This window comes from Rattus norvegicus, chromosome 16, assembly GCF_021556685.1.
Source record: "Rattus norvegicus strain SHRSP/BbbUtx chromosome 16, alternate assembly SHRSP_T2T, whole genome shotgun sequence".
In the NCBI taxonomy this organism is placed as follows: domain Eukaryota; kingdom Metazoa; phylum Chordata; class Mammalia; order Rodentia; family Muridae; genus Rattus; species Rattus norvegicus.
In genome coordinates this window covers 27,487,592-27,509,165 of record NC_141549.1, presented here as the reverse complement: position 1 = coordinate 27,509,165, position 21,574 = coordinate 27,487,592, and the positions used below count along the sequence as shown (strand labels likewise).

Below are 21,574 nucleotides of genomic sequence, written 5' to 3'. Positions count from 1 at the left end.
TTACACTGCTTGACGACAGCTGAGGACCTCCCATTTAGTCTGTGTGGGCTTGGCCTTCATTTTTTGGCCTCTCTGGGTGGATCTCTCCAAAGGATCACTTGATATGGAACTTCTTATCTCTCAGCATGAATGTTTCAAGGGTGTGGGAGACAGAGCGGGAAGGAGTAGGGATGGCAGGGAGGAGACAGAGCTACAGACAGGACAGAGCTACAGACTTTCCTTTCTCATTGTTTTTAGATATGTTCTCACTATGAATACAGGTTGGCCTGAAACTAAGTAGCTCACAACGGTCTTGGATTGCTGTCTTTCTATTTCGGCATCCCGAGTGCTGGGATAACAAATCTTTGCTGCTACCACACACTATTCTGGGAAACAGTGTACCACCACTTCGGCTGTGTTCTACTGAGCACACAGACCAATATCTGGTCCAGCAGTGGCCTCCACACTTTAACAAGGATGATTGGGGACAGCCTCCATCCAGGTAAGATAGGAGACAAAAATTCATAGCCATGCTATAAGATGGTAGGAACATGCAATTACAGTATACGATGTGGAATAATATGACCTACTGTGTTTGAATATTACATGCCAGAAACGGTTCTAAACACTTTGTGCAAAGAGCCTCTATCCATTCAATAGTCTTTGGCACGCAGTAAATATTCAAACATATTAGAGCCAGCCATGCACTGAGCACTTTGCATGCAGTATCTCACTTAAGGCTCACTAGAGAACCAAGCAGCCAGGCACGGCTGCTATCCTGAATGGGAAACTGTAAGGCTAATGTAAGGGGGTGGGGGTGGGGAGTTGTTATCGAGAAGGGCTTGTCAGGACTTGGAGACAGAATGAGTAGGGAGGAGGGCACCCAATGATAGCATCAGTGTCCCATGGGCTTATGAGGTGGCTGATGGCCCACTTGTACAGCTTCTTAGCTTCCAGGGAGTATGAGGACACCTGCTGAGCAGATACTGCTGCTAGGCAGAGGACAAACCATTCTAAAGCACCTCATCTGGCCACCTGATTCAGTGCTGTGGAGAGAAAGCTTTAAGCCAGGAATCCTTGCCTGAGTGTATCACAAGCACCATTCCTAAATGGCTAAGTCTTGTTTCCTCAGAGTGGAGGGTGTAACTCCTGCCTGTAATGTTTTCCAACTTAAGAGTTTTTCTGGAGGAGTTAGGGGAGGGACTGAAGGAGCTGAAGGGGCCTTATCTGGCATCAATAGGAGCCTGTGAAGGCTCAATGCCCCAGTGTAGAGGAATGCTAGGGTGGTGAGGCTGGAGTGGGTAGGTGGGTAGGTGGGTAGGGGAACACCTTCATAGAAGCAGGGTAAGGGGGCATGCAATAGGGGATTTGCAGAGGGGAAACCAGGAAGGAAGATAGTATTTTAAATGTAAATAAATAAAATGTCTAATTTTAAAAAGTTTTCTGTGGTTGCGAAAGCCTACGGTAAACAACGTTTGGGTTCAGCACGTCAGGCTCCTAAATCGATTGGATAGGGTGTATAAAGTCACACCATGTTTCTTGTTTATAACAGTGCTCTCCAATCTCCCCAGTCTGAACTCCTGTGTCATCCCTCCCCACCCCCACTCATACACACCCCCAGCCCTGTTTTCTTCCACACATGCCCAAGGTTCCTCGCCTGTGGAAAAGGCTGTTCCACTTTTCCACTCTGTTCAGCTTTCTCCCCTCCCAGATAAGCTTAGGCTTCAGCAGTGCCCTGTGCCACCCTGGTCCTGATCACAGGGAACTTCTACCTTTTTTCCCCTCAGGTTTCTCTCCCTGGCTGCCCCTTTCCCTAGAGCCTGCAACATTCCAGTCTTTCTCTTCCTTGAACATGCCTTAAGCCACACCTGGAGTAACAAATGCTTCAGAGTTTGATAATTTACTTAATGTCAACAAAAGAGAAGGAAAAAGTAAGCTGTAGAAACGCAGTCACAGAACTGCAGCCAACTTGGCTGCAGGACCCAGGTTCCCAGATGGACCCTGCCTGCCTGCCATTGCAGGCTCCACCTAACAAGTCAAGTGTGGACAATTGTAATTAGTAAGTCCCACAGACCCCCCCTGAGGTGTCAGGGCAAACTACCCCAGACTGTAGACAGCACTCTAGATTAGCCAAGGACTAGTGGCCTTGCTGTCACTGGACCAAGGCAGCCAAGCCTTGCCTACTGGCCCTGGAGCGCCTCCAGCACCCGGGAGGGGCCTTGAGGGAGCGCCCAGTCAGTCACCCCAGCATGTGGGCGCGGCGGGGCGGGCCAGGGCTGTGATCTGGACGCCGAGTGTCCTTCTGGGCCCGAGTGTTTGTCCAGACAGCCCGCGCGGCTGGGTCTCTGCGCGGCTGGGTCTCTCTGCTTGTCCTCCCTTCTCTTCCTGGAGTTGCTGTAGGCAATCTGGTGGTGGCGGCGGGTGCTTGGACCACCTTGCCCCGGGTCCTGAGCAGGTAGGTGACCGGGTCGGGTAAAACGCTGGAGCATAGAGCCAGGCAGAAGGGTGAGCGAGGAGTGGGAACCAGGAGATGCGTCTCTAGAGCGAAGGGTGAAGCACAGAGGACAGGGAGAGGAAGAGACCCTGGTTCCCGCGGCCAGGCTGCTCACCTGTCCCTCCGGTCCCTCCTCCACGGCGCTCAGGGCGAGCTCAGGTGCCCAGAGGAACAGACCACAACGGCTGCGGGTGTCCGATGTCTCGTGTAGGGTGTCCAGTGTCTGCAGCCGGGTCCAGGTGAGTGGCGGCCCCAAGAACAGAGGGCTTGTGATCATTATACTAAGAGTCTCCAGAGGGAGGAGAATCGGAGGCGACTTGGAGTCTTTCAGGAAAGTTGTCCCGTCCGGGCTGTGCATGCACACGCGGCGAGTGCTAACTGGCCTGGGGCAGGTGCACAGCGGGGGCCACCTGCGAGGGTCTGAGCCACGAAGAGGGTGCTGGGTGTCGGCTACAGTACCCACAAATCAGCGGAGGTCCAATCACTGGGCAGTGCCATGTGGTCTCCTGGCCCGGAGACCTTCCAGACAAGAGTCCTGAAACCGGTTTCAGCACAAGCAGAACTCCATTAGTAAGTTCCCCGCGCTCCCGCGGGCGCCCTCACGTGGTACAGAGAGCAGCGGGCTCGTCATCTCTCTGTGGTTCTGGGTCAAGGCTCAATCTAGAATCAGCCTAGCCAGAATTTTCCTCAACAAAAGTGAGCCATTACCAACCGTTCCTGCCTTAAGGGGTTCATGGGCCCTAGGTGGAGGCACTCAGTGTTTATAGGTTTTCTCAATGTCTCTCTTTGCTATGGTCCCAGAGAAGCAGGGATGACAGCCTCTTGCTTGTGTAAAGAAACAATGTATTTATAATTTTTCTTATTTAATAATAAGTGGAAGAAATACTTAGGCGAAGATTTAGCACAAATAGGCTTTTCTAGGAATATCTATCTATGAAATACTTCAATCTTGAGAGTATTTACAAAACTTCCAGCTCCTCTCACCACTTGCAATTCATTTTGTTTCCAAAATCATCATGTAAATTAATAAGAAAAATATTGAGCAATTCAAAGCCTGACAACAGAGAACGCAAACTAAGTTCTTACCTTTAGGGATATATGTACTGTAAATACAGAAATATTTTAATGAAGATAGTTGTACCCAGAGTTTAATTATTATCATTATTGTTATTATTTATTAGGCTCCGTATTAATTAAAAACAATTGTGAGGAAAAGTGGAAAGTGTGAAAGTCAGACAAGATCTACAGGTATCCTGAGAACTTAACTAAATTTTGGACTCTTCAGAAATTTTTAGAGTGAGTGACAGGTATGGGCTTGTTCCCTGCTAGTTGTCTTTTTCAAGAAAAATGCCACAGGAGAGGAAAAACAAGTTAACTGGGCTGTACTCTGTGTTGGACCACGAGTGACTGCACTCAGTATGAGACCCACACATCACCAAACAGTGATTGTCCGGTAACGTGAAAGTAGGAAAACCCCTGGCAGGTTCACTTCCTCCTTTTCATTTCCTGTACTTGTCTCAATAGCTTCAAGGCAGATTTTATCTCAGGATCCAAGAGCTACAATGATCCTCAGGTTAGTTTTATGGATTAAGAAACAGGGTCTAAAGATGTGAAGTGACCTCCCAAAGTCATGGGTCACTGGAGGCAGAACCGGGAATCTAAGCTGGTGAACCTGTCTGTAGCTGTGCTGTGGTCTGCTCTAGGAAAGCCTTGGAGAGCTGGTTAACTTACATCACTCAGAGCCAATCAGCAGTCCAGTTCGGTGCCCATAGTCAACAGCCACAGGCACTTGTTAGCTGGGTTTCTTTTGTATTCCCTGAGGCCACCAGGAACCACGGTATTTTCTTCAAAAGGGATTAAACTGGCCCTGGTGGTTAGGGTCTATATAATCCCAATTATTTGAGAAATAAAGACAGCCAGTGTGGAAAGTCAAAAGCCTGTTTAGGCTAGGTTATATTAAAAACTGGCCTGGACAATCTAGACTCCATCTCAAAACATAAAGTAAAGGGGGCTTGGGGTGCAGCTCAGCAGCGGAGAATTTGCTTGGCATGTGCAAGGGTCAGGTTTAATCCTCAGACCACAAAACAAAACATGCCAACCAACCTTGATGCTTGAAGTCTATGTTACACAAGCTACCCGAAGCAAAGCAGAACAAAGAAGAGAGTTGCGCACCTCTTTACTGGGGTACCAGGGAAGGGAATGTTGGTGGAACAAGGCAAGTGGAGAGTAAGAGGAAGACAAAGTCACTACTGGACCAATGCGGGTAGCAACTCTGTGCTCCTTCCTGGATGGTGTATTTTCTTCTGTGGCCTCTCTAAGCTTATCTACACTTGATTACCATAGGCTTCCGCACTAGCTGAGGTATCTCCAGTTTTAAAGTTCTCTTCCCAAGGACATTTTCTGATCTTTGTCCGGAAAATTTCAAAGTGGCACCAATCACTTCCTGATTCTGGACTCAGGAGTAAACTTGTAGCAGCCAGTCTGTGCAGTGGATACAGTAACTGCTGTGCTTCCCCTTCACTGTCTTCCTCAGTTCCTCTTGGCATTACAGTGGAAGGAGTGAGGGACTTAACTCCTGCTGAGTGCTTATGGTAGTGCAGGAAACAGTTAAGTGTCCGTTCTGTTATCAGAGAGCGCCTGGAGCCAAATCATTCCTGGAGGAATGTGCCCTTGGCTCTTTGAGGGAGTTAATTTTCAGTTCTCTCTGATCCTTCAAGAATATTCACTGGACAGAAGGGGGGCGAGAGTAGAAGGTGTAGACCCCATCAGCCGGGCGTGTGTGTGTGTGTGTGTGTGTGTGTGTGTGTGTGTGTCTGTGCTCTTCAATGGGCGTCAACCACTGCAGCCATGGAATGTGCCCATTTCTGGATGATTCCTGGAATTTCAGGGAGTCATTTGCTTTGTTTACTTTACTCGTTTACCTCAGGACCTTGAAGTCACATGTGCCAAAGAACCAGATTCTTCCTGTGGGAGAAGAATGTCTTCTATAAACCCTTCCTTTTGAGTGGACTTGGTTTGCTGTATTCCCTGAGACTGTGCTAGAACCAAAATACCACAAGACATTGACTCTTCACTGTATAACCCTTTGAAGACCATCCCAAGGCAATATGGAAGCTTAACTAGGGGCCATGGGAGGGATATGCCTGTCTGAGTTACAGTCAAGATATTAATTTTAACGCTGTTTAACATTCCTCTTAATATCATGCTCCATTTGAACTCCATAAAAATGGTGTGGAAGGAAATAGGGTGCGGGTAGGAACCTGCAGGGCCCTGCTATGCAATGAGTAGTGAATCCAAATGCTGAGATGTCCTGTGGTACCTGACTACTGAGTGCGCTGTCTCAAAGGACTGTTGTTCAAGAGGCTGCTTTACAAGGAAACGGAGGAGGGAGGGAAAGAGAAAGGATTAAGACTCAGAAAGACAGGAAGAGGCAGGGAGAGTCAAGACTACTATAGTCAGGATGTTGCCCGGTAACTGTTCTCAAGTTTAAGTGTGTATTGCTTTCTATGGGAAATCAAGGTATTTGAGTGAGCACGGACAGAGGCAAGATTTTGGAAGCATTATAGGCGTAGACATTGTAGTTGACTTTTACAACATAGATGAGCCTGAAGACATGGCTATCCTAGGAAGACTTGTGTTGTCCTATGACATTTGAAACAAATTAAATCTCTTTTCTCCAGAATATATAAAGAATATTGTGGATAGACTGCATGCATACACATACATGCATATATAATACTTCTTTCTATTGATAAAAGTGTATGAGTTTGGGTCTGGGAAGGTGGATCAGTGGGTAAATAAAGCACGAGAATCTGCATTAAAGCCTCATCCCAGTGCCTCTGTGGTGAGAGGAGAGATGGAGACAGGAGATACCCCAGAGCTTTCTAGTCACCTGCATGATTGGTCTACACACGGCTGAACAAGCGAAAGAGAAATCTTGTCTCAAAGAAGGTGGAGGGCCACAGCTAACACCTGAGATTGTCCCCCGTGACACACCTATTTGTACATACATGCATGCCATGGACAAACACAGAGCCCGAAGGTTTGACATCTAAAAGAATCTAACTACATAAAACTATGTGAAATAAACCGAGACTCCGAAGGAGCTGCTACCCCTTAGCTCAAACCCCGTGACACCATGTGTGCCTCATTCCACAGCCTCTTTCTGAAGGAGCCTCCTGACAAACTTTTAAGTCAAAGACAGAAGCCCATGGCCTCTTCTCCCTCCTGCCCACAATATCTGGACTGAAATGTAAATGTTACTAAACTAAGTTATCTGGAAAGGAGACACCTAAGAGCGCTGACCCTCCAGAACCCTCATGTTCTCTTCTGCACTTGTTCTGCTTTCCTTGTGTGAGCTGCTGGGGTGTCTGGAAATGCCCATTGTAAAGGAGAAGGTACACAGTTGTACGTAAGACTGTGCTCTTGCTTTTAATTACCCCCCCCCCTTTTTTTTAACTTGTAAGATGGCTCTGCTCCTCTAAAAGTGTCTCAAACGTGATATTTTCTTTTTGGAAGTAGTCACGGAGGAGGGTATTTTAACTTTCCCTGGTGGTCCTTTGCTATTGTTTTTTGTTGTTGATTTCTTTCAGCCATGCTGTTGGCAGCCGGGAGGCACTGGGGAAATAGTGTTTGTTCAGTTGGGAGGAGGCCAAACAAACCTCTGTTAAATTTCTATTTCTCTGAAATCAGCCTGTACAAAGTTGCTGTTTTTTGCAATAAAGTATCTATTATGGAACAGAGGTTATACAAACTTATAGCTAGACACACCTGGGCTTTCTCCCTCTTTGAAATGGAAAACTATATTGTATTTCCTTCTGGCTTTCTTTACTAGCCTGCTCCTGTCCAGAAACTACATATTATACTCCCTGATTTGGACTGTTGCTCTTCGTAGGTTTGTCCACGTTCACTGACCACGTTCCACTCTGCTGAATTCCTGCGGCGGGAGTCATAATTGCTGGCTGTTCAAGTCTCTGGGAAGGTGTAGGGGTGGCCGAGCTCCTGGCTGCCGGGAAGCAAACCTACAAGTCGTTTCCAGGAACTTGTGCTTCAGGTGGAGAAGTTCTTGTGAGCCGCAAAGATGCTGAGGCAGATACTGTCGGAGATGTTCATAGACCCTGACCTGCTGGCAGAGCTCAGCGAAGAGCAGAAACAGATCTTGTTCTACAAGATGAGAGAGGAACAGATCCGGCGATGGAAAGAAAGAGAAGCAGCCATGGAAAGAAAGGAGTCCTTGCCAGTGAAATCCAGGCCAAAGAAAGGTAAACCTAGCTTCTGGGCCGTGAATGTGATAGTGGAGTGCCTGCTCTCAGTGCTCACAGAAGTCAAGCTGGCCAGGTAGGAACTGTGATTTTGTGGCTAGATCCCGAGTGTTACTCGGCTTCTTATGGTCAGGCTTTCAAGTGGAAGTCGGCTTCAGTTCACACATACTCACCCTGCAAAGCAGTGTATGTGTTTAAGCAAATCTTTTGCGATCACTCTTAAGGTATGGTGAAGTCAGTGCTAAGGAATGGGGGTGTAACTCAGTGGTAGAGTACATGCCTCACACACATGACGTTCTCATTTCCATCCCAGCACTTCCAAAAACCAAAAATCCACCCAGGGTTTGACTTGAGGGGCATTAAAGAAGGCCTTTATCCCCCTCATTGGATTAGCATTTTATCATCACAATTCAAAGTTCTTATACAACCAGTGCGACTATGCATTAACAGCTTCAGGGACTCTTAAAAGTTATCGTTTTAAAGGAATGCCCATTAAATATAAGGATCTCACTTAAAGAGAGCAAATTGCAATAGTGCTTGAATGCATTTAGTGTGGAATGATTCTCAGATGTACTTCTTAGAGGCTGAGTGAGTCTTTGGGAGTTTGAAAGAATTCTTGGTCTCACATCAGGGGAGGAAGTCTTTGTTCATTAAGACCTAAATGCATACATACACGAGCATGGAGAGTACACATTAACTCCCTCCCCCAACCCTCCAACACAGGCTCTGCCATGGATCAGTACCCTAATTAACCAAACATGTGTGCATGCACATGCACACACAGTTTTCAAGGTCACTCGCTAAGATAATTACACTCAATTTCTCTTCATTTTTTTTTATTAAGCCAGGAAAAGTAAACTTTATAAAACTATTCAGGATTTAATAAGTTGAGAAAATAGATTCCACTGGCATGTTGGGCCTATATACAGGCTCAAAATGGAAATCAGTTTAGTGGCCACATACTGTAGCTAAAATTGGTATTGAATGAGGTCTATATACTGACAAGAAAAACAAATACAAGTATCTTGCTTATTATTATCTTATACAATATACATAATTTAAGGGCTGAGATGTAGGTCAGGATGAGACTTTTCATGACCGTGCAGGAAGTGCTAGGGTCACTCCCAAGAGCTCACCACCACCGCAACAAACCAAATCCAAACACTCCTGGATATGATTTAAAAAAGAAAATCTAAATACAAAACCCAGGGCAGAGTAATAGCTAATTGCTATTTTGGACACTTGTGAAACACATGCCTTGTGTTTATCCTTCCAAAATCTGTGCAATGTTGGTAATTCATTTTTATAGGCAAAACAAAAATAAAAAGAAAAAAATAAAGCAGAAAAACCTTAAGCACTCTTGTATATGGAAAACTCTACCCTGTATATATGCTCAGATCTGTGAGATTTCAAATTGCAGTTATCCAGATTAGAGCTTTTCCAAAAGTAATGGTGAGGGGAAGCATGGGGGACTGGTTTACCTGATCATCTCCTGGCTTCCCTAAGCAGTTCTAAACAGCCGGGCGGCTCTAGGGCACCGTGCACATTGAACACATGGGGACCACTGAGGACAGACCTTTGCTTGCCCCAGATCTTTTGCTAAACTGTGGGCTTCTCAAAGCTGCTAAGGTGCTTTCCTTGTGATCACTTAAGGCATTTATTTCAGTTTCTTTGCTTACCCATTCTTCTGTACAGTTTTGAATACACCTTCCCCGACATCTGCATTATCTTTTTACTTAATTGATAGTAGACACATACCAATATGCTGACATTAAACAGTGAATGTTCCATCAATATTGAATATCAGATGTTTAGTATTACCCCATTAAATCCTTTAGCATGTGGAAAAAGGCGATGGACATCAAACCAGTTCCTCTCCTACTTCTCCTAGAAAACAAGTGCTTCTAGTGCTTAATCTTGTCCAGCTTTGGATCTGAAGCCACAGTGGCATCCGGGTGCCTAGCGGCTGCCCAAGAACCCTAAACCCACTAAGCTGTAGCCTTCATGCCATGGCCTCTGTTTCAGTCAGGATTTTACTGTTATGTACAGACATCATGGCCAAGACAAGTCTTATAAAGAACAACATTTAATTGGGGCTGGCTGACAGATGGTTCAGTCCATTATCATCAAGGTGGGAACATGGCAGCATCCAGGCAGGCATGGTGCAGGAGGAGCTGAGAGTTCTACATCTTCATCTGAAGGCTGCTATGAGAAGACTGGCTCACAGGCAGCTAAGATGAGGGTCTTTTCTTTTTCTTGTAAATATTTTATGTATTTACATTTCAAATGTTACTCCCTTTCATCCCTCTCCCATACCCCCCACCCCCAGCTTCTATGAAGGTACTCCCACTCCCACCCACCCACTCCCATCTCAATGCTCTGGCATTTCCCTACACTGGGGAAACGAGCCTTCACAGGACCAAGGGCTTTTCCTCCTATTGATGCTGGACAATGCCATCCTCTGCTGGAGCCATGGATCCCTCCATGTGTACTCATTGGTTGGTGGTTTAGTCCCTGGGAGCTCTGGTGGGGTCTGGTTGGTTGATGTTGTTGCTCTTCCTATGGGGTTGCAGGCCCCTTCAGCTCCTTCAGTCTTTTCTCCTCCATTGGGGTCCCCTTGTTCAGTCCAGTGGTTAGCTGCAAGCATCTGATGAGGGTCTTAAAGCTCAAACTCACAGTGACACACTCCTCCAACAAGACCACACCACCTAATAGTGCCACTCCCTGGGCCGAGCATATACAGACCATCACACGCTCCCACATATATATTTACCTTTCTGTGTCTTCCTTCCCCAAGCCCTGCTTCCAATTTGTCCTGGCCTACATGCTTTTCTTGCTTTCAGTTCTCAGCTCAGCCATGGCTTTGGCTGTCCTTCCTGTTGTATCAGTCTTGTGGTCACTCCCAATCCTTTATATCATTGTCCTTTATCACATCACGAGTTCCTTTCTCAGCAAAAACAAAGCACAGTGGTGAGTGTTCAGTAAACATCACTAAAATGGTTGTGCGTTTCGTATCTCAAGAGCTGTCCTACCTTTCTAGAATCCTGAGGTTAATACAGGAGTGGATGCAGGAAAATACTCAGCAGTGGGGATTCACAAACAATCCTTTCTGAATTCTCATGAGACATCGAGAATTGTGGACTGACTGTGTTTGCTCAGTGATAGATAGCTAGAGGGCTGAATAGTGAAGCAAGGAGCCACGCGTGACTGTACTCGGACTTGAGGTTGGACCAATGTGTAGTGAAGGTCTTGGTGGCAGAGATGTGAGTAATCAAAGCTTCTTGGGAGCCTGAGAAGGGTAGGCTACCCTCAGCTACAGATTGAGTTCAAGTCCAGCCTGGATACTTTTGTGAGACCCTGACTGATATAAAAAGTAAAACGTGGGCCGGGAGATGACTTAGTGGTTACAATGCTTACTATGCAAGTGTGAGGACTTGAGTTTAGATCTCTAGAGTCTGTGTAAATTCTGGGTGGTCTTGTCAGTCCATTTGAAATTTTAAGCCTTGAAAGGCAGAACCAGAATAAGCTGGCTAGCTAGACTAAATCTAGTGATGAAACTCTGAGTTTCACTGGGTTTCTATCTCATGCAATAAGGTAGAAGAGCCATTCATGATAATTCCTGACCTCAACCTTGGGTTTCCAAATGGACGTGCATGTGCATGTATAAGACAACCTACATGTATGTACACACATGCAAATATTCATACATGCTTACACCACATTTGTTTGCATACACACACACACACACACACACACACACACACACACACACACATAAAAATGGAAGTGTTTTAAAGTACAAGAGGCTGGAGGTGGAAATTTAGTCAGAACACTCAACTCGCAGGAGAAGACCCTGAGTTTAACTTCCAGTGCTTAGGAGGAAAAGGTTTTAAACTACCAGATTTCAAAAAATTGGATAGTAGAAAATTGAAAAAAAAAAGTAGATGTGGATATTGGATATTGGTTATCTCGAGGTGCTGGATCGTTTGAGTAATCTCAGCAGTTTCTCTGGGAGTTAGAATGTGGCTAATAGAAAAGCCATCCTTATGGCTGTGGCTCCCTGTCCCCATTGGACAGTATTGCTCTCGATCTAGGCTAGGAGCCCCAGCCAGTGTGTTTCATGCTGGCTACATTTCATTTAGGCTCTAAGCCGACTGCTTCAGCATATTATCTCACTTCAGTATATTGTCTAGCTAAATAATAACAACCAAGCCTGCACCATGAAGTACTGTTTACGTTTTTGGATGAGGAAAGTGAAGGTCAGGTCATTAACGAACTTGCCTTGGGCCAATAGATGGTGAACTGCAGTTGGAATGGACTCGGAATTTGATTCTTCCCAAACTGGTACTAGGAACAAATGTGGGATGTGGCCAGCTTAACTGGGGCTTAGGAGCAGTTACTGAAGGCGCCTTATACGTATCTAAAATGTGAATTTAGCACTTTGCCTGTGTGCTTTGTCACATTAACACAAGCAGAAGTTATGGTTACATAGCAGATGGTTCCCCTGCGCTTGTTTCATTGCCTCTTAATGAAGCAGAAGATGGGAGCCTAAAGCCCAGAATCTGGTGGCTGGGAAAGGTGTGTCATCATCCGCCCTTGAGATGTATGTGGTGATCTGAAGGGAAATAGCCTGCATAGGTTCATGTATTTGAGTGTTTAGTCACTAGGGAACAGAGACTTAAAAGACCTATGGCCCCTTTACTCTTTTAAACTCTCTCTCTCTCTCTCTCTCTCTCTCTCTCTCTCTCTCTCTGCATTCCCTTCTGGAGGAGGTGTATAACTAGGTATAACTAGGGTTGGCTTTGTAACCTTCAAAGCCAGACTCAGCATTGCCTCTTCCCCATCTGCCTGAGGTGTAGCTCTTAGATACGGCTCCAGCACCATGTATACTACCATGCTGCTCACCATGATGAAAAGGGACTGATCCTCTGAAACTATGCAAGCCCACTATTAAATGATTTCTTTTTTAAAGACTTGCCTCGGTCATGGTATCTCTTTCCAGCAATAGAACAGTGACTAAGGCAATACACTTGGATTCAACTCCCTTTGCTGGACTCTTATTGTTACTAAAGGTACGTTCTTTCTGCCAGTCCTCGGTTTCCAGGTTGTAATGATACCACAGAGAGGAGCTGGAATGCAGTGAGGGTCTCTGGAAATGTTTGCTGGACAAACAGCTGAGTACTTTCCCCTTTATACGATGCTGTCTCAAGCCCATAGTGCAAAGCGAGTTTTCACCAAGCTTTGGTCTGATTATCATAACCTCATGGGAATTTCTGTTCAGACACCCAGGGAGCCCTGCAAGCTTGCTATAAAGAAAATTCTTCCCAACTTTTCCATGGTTACAAGCCAGCTCCTGGTTCTGCCTGTCACTCTGTCTCCATGGGAACTCTGCTCTCTTCCTAGTCGCTGAAGCCAAATGGTTGAGAATCATTATGGCTCCTCTCTGACCTTCACCTAGCCACAGTCACTAAATTTTACAGATTCTACTTGGTCTTTTTTGGTTTTAAGGAGATTCTCTACCCTACCAGGGCATTGGCCTGTTATGTACTGTGGCAGGCTTAAGCTTGGTGTTGAAACCACTTAATTCTTGTGAGAACTCGGTGAGGTCAATGTTGTCCCATTATTCTTGCAAATAAAGAAACAAATAGAAAGATGCAATTTGTATGAATCAGAATAGGAAACAACATTCCTATTCAAATTCAGTTAAATCCTCAGTCCTTTTGAGCAGGTTGAACTGACCCTCTTGCCTTAATATCTTGTTTGCCTACCTTTGGGCTACCTGGTACTGCAATTCTTCCAGGTAATGATTGCATTTCTTGTCCCTCCCACTGTCCTTAAATCGCACACTCTCCTTTTTCATTCATTCGCTCTGTTTACTCTTTTGACTGAAAGTCCCACGTATTTATCCACCACTGACCTCCTGGGACTGCGGTATCAGGCGTGTTACCCAACTTTCTTTTTGTTCTCTAAACTATGCACATGATTTTATTAAATTAAATAATAACTTTGGGGCTAGTAACTCCAGCACATTTAACAGAACTAGAAATTGTTGACAGAAAGAGGGAAATAACAAATTGTTTGAGGAAGACTTTATAGAAACCAGCTTTGGCCTTCGTTAAAATGAACACAGAGATGTGGCCAGTTCATACAGCCGTCTCACCCCATGAGATGAGAAAGAACACTATATTGACCCTAATGTAGGGAAACTAGCTTCCCCAGCACCCCATTGGCTCAGCTCTCCTTTCACTCTCTGTGTTTCAGTTTGGACCACACATTAGAAATAGTCTTTAAACACAGGTTTTTGCAGTCACACAGATCCATCTTGAATTCCTCTCTCAATATGTACTGGCTGCATCATCATCCTTCTCAGAGCTGCCACAGCCTCACAAATATGGTTTGGAATGGCCTAGGGAAGTCATAAAGATGAGAATGGTGTGGACATTCACCAGTCAAAAGAGACATTGGCCATAGCAGGAAGACTCAGAGGCCACTGGCAGCTGGTGTTCATCATTTGGTTTCTGCTTGAGGATTAGAGCTTTTAGAAGAGAGGCCACGGTGGTGATAGGTACATGGGCCTGAGGTGGTAGGATGTAGAAAAATCTCAGAGTTGTTGACTGACTTACTTCTGCCAGTCACACAGACCAGTATCGAATTCTTTCAATGTGAACTAGTTTATTATCTTGGGGAAATGCTCCAATGGATTCACTGTAAAGTAGGGTTAGGAATAGCCTAGGGTTCTATGTTATTATTAGTATGTTGTAAGGATCCACCAATGACCCAGGAAGGGGTTACTGTAAAGTATCTCTGACTTGTCTCGGGAAACTTGTAGTTCTGCCTGACACATCACATAAGAAGTGTTATGTTGTAATCACGGATAGGAGACTGGAATAGTCTAGCCATTTCCCTGACAAAGAGATGTTGCTGCCCCATTTTTATGGGACATTTGACAGCCCTGCCTCATTAGGGAGTTTGCACATAGCTCTGAGAAAGGAAAATCTTTTAGTCCAGAGAAAAGACGTCTCAGAAGAACCTGGTGAAACTACAGGCGTCTGCTTAGCAGTTCTTTATGGTGTAGTCTCCAAGGAGGATGAACTTGCCTTTCTAGAAAAGCTGGTTTTAGAAGAATTTTGGAAGAGTCTCTGAGATACCAATCATAAAGAGCCCTGTGGTTGTGTAGTCTAAAGGCCTGGACGAGCAAAAGACATAATTATGTGGTAGTGCTATACAAAGATTCCTTCCTCCATGTGTCAGATTTAGATGTAAGAGTACAAATAATTTCAAGGTGAAATAGATGGAAAAATCCAGAAGGACTGGATAGGGTTAGGCTGGGAGAGATATTCTGCAGGTCTCATTCAGAATTCTCAAGTCTATACCTTTTTTTAAGGATGTATGTTAGGGGCTACATGGCTCTGTGCGTGCCTGTTCTCCACTTTTCTCTTTCCTTTTTCTCCTCCTTCTTTTCATTACAAAGTCCTACAAAGGCTGAACTCCATCTCCCTAAGTAGACCAGGATGCCATTGCCCTGCAGCGCTTCCTGCCTTCACCTTCCAAGTGCTGGGAGTACAGGCATGAAGCCCCATGCCTGATTCTGTGGTTGTGCCTGAACTTGAACTCAGGGTCTCACGTCTGATAGGTGAGCGCTCTACCAGCTGAGCCACACCCCCGCCAATGCTTTCTTTTTACCTCTGCCACCCTTCTATCCATCCTTGTTTGATCCATCCTGACATCTTTACCTTCTCTGCTTCCAACAGCCAAGGTATAAGCCCTGCCCTGTTGTTAATTTAAGGAGATCTCTCATACATTTTTGCTCGTACTGTAGTTTGTTCTCTTTGTCCCTTAGGCCCTTAGAGCAGTGCTAGAGTGTAGTTGATATTCTGGAAATGCTTGCTCCTGTTCTCTCACTGATGGACTCCTCTGGATCACACACCTGCTGTCTAAGCCACTGTTCACCATTCTGAGTCACCTGTCTCCTTCTGTATGCCTGACATTGCTTCTGTATCCCTCCACATCACTTCTCACCACTCTTCTCTGTCCTCTCCTCTGCATGGCTTCCCACTCATCTTCTGCCTTACTAAGTTACCTGGGGACTCAGAATTCTCCACATTCATATTATTTATGTACACTCTGGATTCTTTTCCTTTGCTTATGAATGAAACCCATAGTTCTCCAAGGTTCTTTTCCAGGCTTCCTTCTCTTTGTGTTATGCCAGGGATTTCAATGATAATATGTGTAAGGCAATTTCAAAGCTTAGCTGGCCAGTGTCAACTTCTGTCTGCATTCTGTACCTACTCAGGAGTTCCTGGAGGTGTGGAGGCAGAAAGCAGTCACTCACTGGCAACAGCTCTCTGCTAAGAGCCCAGTTGGGAGCCTCTGGTTACGTCTGACATTTGAACCTAATTCCTTTATTGCCTGCCAGTGTTTCTCCATGGTCACCATATTCCCCTAAATGCCACCATACTCCCCTAACATGCCACCATACTCCCCTAACTCAATGTTTCAGTTTTCTGACCTCTTGTTCTCTCTTTGTCTCCCCTCTACTTTCAATCCCTGTACTCTCTCTCTGATCACCTGCAGTCCTAGATTTTGTACATCTCACCCCATGGCAAGACCCTTTTTCTCAGAGTCATTGCTGATGTTACCTGCCACCTGCTGTTTTGGGGGCCATTCATGTGGTGTCCCAGCTGAACAAGGACTCTCTGGGCTCTGAGTCTTTGCCTCCCTGGGCATTCTACCATTTTCTACCCTAGGTGTCATTCTCCCATTGTCCAGAAATACTGGCAGAGATGACTTACATGAAGGTTGATAGATGAGTATAATAAAAATGTTACAGTTGGCCCAGGAATGTGCAATGGAGGCAGTTTTATGAGTGTTTATTTATTCTCGCTTTCTAGAATTAAACATTTGTCATGTCTGGAAAGTGTAAAACCTGGAAGGACTCCACTGGGGCCTATCCACAGTAGAGCACACAAGTTCTATCTCCCCTGCTGCCTGGTTTCCACCCGTCTCTCTACTTGAAAACAGGATCAGAGAAGTTTCTTCTAATTGATTCTTTTAAAAGTCCTATGGTGAAGATTGTACAAATTTGCCCTTCCCCTCCCCTCAGTAGTTCTGCTTACAGACTGTGGGACAGATTAATTTTTCTGTAGAAGAGCAGAAAACAGAGATCAAGTTGGGCAGCCTGCTTCTGTAATTCAACCAGAGGCAGCGCTCTAAAATAGGCCAATAGTACGTGAACAGTTGAACTGAGAAGCTTCCTCTGCTTAGCATTAGGAGACTGGAAGCAGTCACAGTGTGGATGTCTAAGGAACACAGCTTGGACCAGCATATGCCTCATCCCCTTCACACACTCAGCACCTGTGGCTGGTTTGAGGATATTGACTAGACCTAACTGTGGACCACAATGATCTGAGTAGATCCTGGATCTGTCCCTTTAGTTTAGGGACTGTATTTCTTGCTCTCATTTAATTATACTCGACATTTCCCTGGTCTTGGGGACCAAGCTCCCATCTGGACTACATTTCTGGAGCCAGCAACTAGATGTAATACAACTCTGGAGACCAATTGTAAACAAGGGTTATTTAAGTAGCTTCACCCAGTGTCATACTACCCAGGCAGTATTTTCTTCTCACATGCTGGTGTGAATCTCCAAGTGGCCCCATAAGTAAATAATAGGCTGGCTGATGACAGCAGTTAACCTCTGTTGAACTCCTAGTATGTGGCAGGTATAAGGGCATCCTCACCATTGCCTGTTTTTCACAGACGTCATTGTAGTGGATAATAATATTGCTCCCATTTTGCAGATGAGGGAATTGAGTCTTAAAGATTTTAATTTTTCCAAGTCACTTAGCAGATAGGTAGCAAGACTAAGATCTGAATGAAACCAGTCTAAAATGCATGTCTTTCAGGACCCTGCTTGGGCAAACGTGTAATTCTGGTTTGTGGGGAAATCTAGGCTTACGAGGTTGTGGTACCTGATGTTCACTCTCTTTCCCTAAAGGATAATGGACACCACGCATGCCTTCATTCTCTCTCAGCATCTGGCAGGTGCAAACAGCAGGCCCATTATATTCGTGAAGAAATCTTCACAGACACTAGATTTACTGTTTGCTCCTGAGCAGGGTGGAAGCGTTTTGTGGTGTTCCCCACCACAGACAGAAAATAGTGAGGTGACTGGGACAAATGATATTCCATAAATAATTTGTCCAACCCAAATTTTGTTTCGTTTGCAGAGAATGGCAAGTCTGTGCATTGGAAGCTGGGCGCTGATAAGCAGGTGTGGGTTTGGGTAATGGGCGAGCATCATCTGGACAAACCCTATGATGTGCTGTGTGATGAGATCCTTGCTGAGAGGGAGCACCTGAGAGCAGCGAAGGATGCAGAGCTCAGGTAGGAGACCTGTACTCCAGCCAGAGACTTACTGGCTGCCTTGTGTATTTGTTATACTTTGCTTTGCTGTGACGGAATATTTAATGAAAGCAACTCAAGGATGGATTGATTTCTTTGTCTCAAAGTTAAAAAATATGGCCCATCATGGCGGGAAGGTATGGTGGCCCTAGTGTGAGGCATCTGGTCACAATGCACCTACAGTCAGACACAAGGTGAACAGAAAGAGGGATCAGAGTAAGGAACCTCAAGACCAACCACCTCCTAAAGGTTCTACAACCTTTCCATCAGCTAGAGACAAAGTATTCAGACTGATAAGCTTTTTTTTTTTAATTGGGGGAGGGGGGTTGTATTTCACAATCAACAACAAGACTCTGTAAAAATACCACTTGCTCACAGCTTCTGGTAGAAGAGCAGAAAAATCACTTTAGATCTTTCTAGAAAGTTCTTTTAAAATTTCAGTAATTCTCTTCATTCCTGCAATGCAACCAAACAACTGCTTCGTGGCGCTGACAGACATTGCAGTGCTGATTTGCAAGAGCTTGCTGGCTCCCCATCATCTGTAAGGGTCTGACCATCCCTGAAAGAAGACCGCAGACTCAGACAGAGTGCAAAAACAAAGAGTATTTGTTCTACAGAAGCAGCCAGCATGGGGGGGGGGGGGGGGGCTACCATTTCTTTTTGAAATGGTAACCCTAGACAAAGGCAAATAGGCCTTCTTATGGGGAACCAGGGGAACTCTCTAGAAGGATTAGGTAATCTAAAATTTCATTAGTAGGTGCTAAGGGGGTCACAGGTAGTCAGTGGCCAGCATTCCTATGTCACGAATGCTTAACCATAAGGTGAGACAGGGCTATGCAGCACAGATGACCCATTCTGACAGAAGCTATTTCCCCACTTTTGTGATTATCCCCAGGCTGTTCTTCAGGAGGGAGTTTTATGATCTTGTTCTGGATGCTTTGGTCTGTTCCTGGAGTTGGTGCCTATGGCTTTCTTTTCTAAATCAGAACTGGTCCTTAAATGGAGACAAAGGGTTTATGCCACCTTTTCACTTCCACCACTGCTTTATTAGCATCTTCCCAGAACAGCACAGGGTGCAGCCAGCCAAGTGTCAGGTGTGTTTGTGAGAACTGAACCAGCTGCCCAAGCTCTGCAGGTGCTTTTCCTATGCTAGCCACCAGGATGCAAAGAGAATCATGAATTCCAGCCTAGGAAGGAAATGAGGCAAGCCATGCAGGGTGTGCTGGGAGGACTCAGACAGTATGCAAAAACAGTTAAGGGGTAAACAGAATCGCCCCCGTTCCAGACAGAAGGGCATCATTCTGATGCATAGAAGAGGTGAGATCTGAGTTGAGCCTTGAAGGATGAGTTGGGTATTCAGATCTAGGAGGTTAGGGGAGAAGCTTCAAGTAGAGGGTATAATCAGGATTCTTTAACTTGGTTTTAAACAGCTCGGTGGGAGAGTGATGAACCTTTCTGAGTGCTTGAGGTGTACCTGGTGAACCCTGGGAGATGGGGAGGCCATCTAAGGTGCTCTGAAACCTAGGTGTAGTAATCTGAACCTCTTCCGGGGCAGTGAGATTTTAGTGGGAAATTGATATAATCAATTGGACACATAGGTGACTTGGAACACTGAGACAGGTGATGTTCACCTCTTCTGGGCATCCTCCTTGAGTTCTAGGCAGCCCTCCTCTGAGCTGGTGAGCTAAAACTGGGACAGTTATGTCACCCTACCTTCAGTACCCAACGACTGATAGTGTCTTACTCCAGTGATCACAATGTTAAACTATAAATGAGCATACAGTGAGGCAGGGGATGATCTTCAAATGGTTGGAGGAAGGCAGTATGTACTGGCAGTCCAGCTAAGTCAGGAGTTAGGTAGTCCTAGATTCAAATCCTGACAATACCGTTATGTGGTCTTGGATAAATTGTAGTACTCTTTTGAGCCTTTTCTTGTAAAGCAAGGATAACAATGCTTTCCTTAGCAGGTTGTTGGGAGGATTTAGTTAATGTTTTTAAAGTTCTAGTCGAAGATCTATCAGATAATAAGCATTATAATAAGCAAGCAGCTGCTGGTTTTTACATGGTTTGAGTGTAGACATCTGCTTTGGAAAGCCTGTCCCAGTTGAATAATGTCTTTGATCATTTCTCCTTTGTTTCTCTGCAGGAAAGCTCAGTCTCTACAGTTCACCAATAGCTTAAAAGTAAAGTCACTGAACTGTGATCTGCAAGCAGTGAAAAAGACAGAGCCTCAGAATGTCACTAGGAAAGCAGCTGCAGAAGAGGCAACAGATCAAGGACCCAGAGCAATACCAACCAAGAAGGACGACAAAGCCCAAGTGAGTCTTACATACCCAGAATGGGCAGAATCCCATAGGCAGGGAGGGGAAGGCAAGGAGTGCTTACACAAATGGAGCCATGCATTGGAAGCTCAAATACCCCCAACCCTTAAGGTCCTGCCATTCACCTTATATTGGAACAGGGGGAGGGGCTTTTTTTTTTTTTTTAACCTTGTACTTCATGAGTAAGGTTAAGTATCACCTTTTTCCCCATAGGCTGGTGCTAAAATGAAATGTTTGACATTTTAATATGTCTTGAGGTTCTTTTCCCATTTCTATAATAGCAGACTATAAACATTTTTTCAGTAAAAGTTACCTAGTAAATAAGGTAGGTTTTGTGAGCCATATTATCTTTGTCATAACTTCACACAAATGCCCACGTATGGCTATGTGTCCAGCAAAACTTTACTCACAGGTAGATGGAGGACAGGACTCAGCCCATTCCTGAGTTAGATTATATTCTGTTGAGTCTTTCTTTCTTTCTTTTTTAATGTATGGGCTCTAACCATGTGTATCCTTTGGGCTTCATGGATTCTGCACACGATACAGGAATAGCTGCTTTCTCCAGAAAACAGAATTTTGTGCTAAGAATTGATGTGAATTCTTTTATGGCCCAGGTGCTTTAGAAAGCTCAAATATAATTTGCTTCTTGGATTATAGTTGGAAGAACAAAAAACTCTATTATGAAGTACTATATTCTGCCAGAAATTTAATTACACTGAATTAACAGAGGGTTTGTTGTTGTTTGACTTACATTCAAGTCCACATGGTTGTATGGGATTGGGACTGCTGCTTTAAGCTTGCTTTGAGGTCCATGGGGATACCATTATCTCTATCAAGCCTACTTTCTGCATCTGATAATATTCTAATAATTAGTATGACTCAAGGGTTATTATGTGGCAAATATCTCCATTAATACTCAGAATACTGTGCATTAGCTACTGGTTATCTTTGCACATTTTACTTATTTTTACATACCACTGTAACTACGTACTAGTATTGTGTGCCTGGATGTGGAGGTCAGAAGACAATCTTAACTGTCATTGCGAGGCAAGCCATCTACCTCATTTAACATAGGGTCTCTCACTGGCTTGAAGTTTACCAGTCAGATAAGGCTG

General features: G+C 44.9%; 1 protein-coding gene across 3 annotated transcripts in view; it reads left to right on the top strand.

The window, feature by feature from the left end:
- Positions 1-1,912: 1,912 nt before the first annotated feature.
- Sh2d4a (SH2 domain containing 4A) overlaps positions 1,913-21,574 on the top strand; it is a 69,941-nt gene continuing 50,279 nt past the window's right edge. The window contains exons 1-5 of one of the 3 annotated variants that reach the window (XM_087588274.1): positions 1,913-2,038; positions 2,622-2,712; positions 7,368-7,734; positions 17,964-18,120; positions 20,285-20,456. In XM_087588274.1, coding sequence (XP_087444400.1) covers positions 7,554-7,734; positions 17,964-18,120; positions 20,285-20,456 — 510 coding nt within the window. In that variant the 5' untranslated portion in view covers positions 1,913-2,038; positions 2,622-2,712; positions 7,368-7,553. 3 annotated transcript variants of the gene reach the window in all.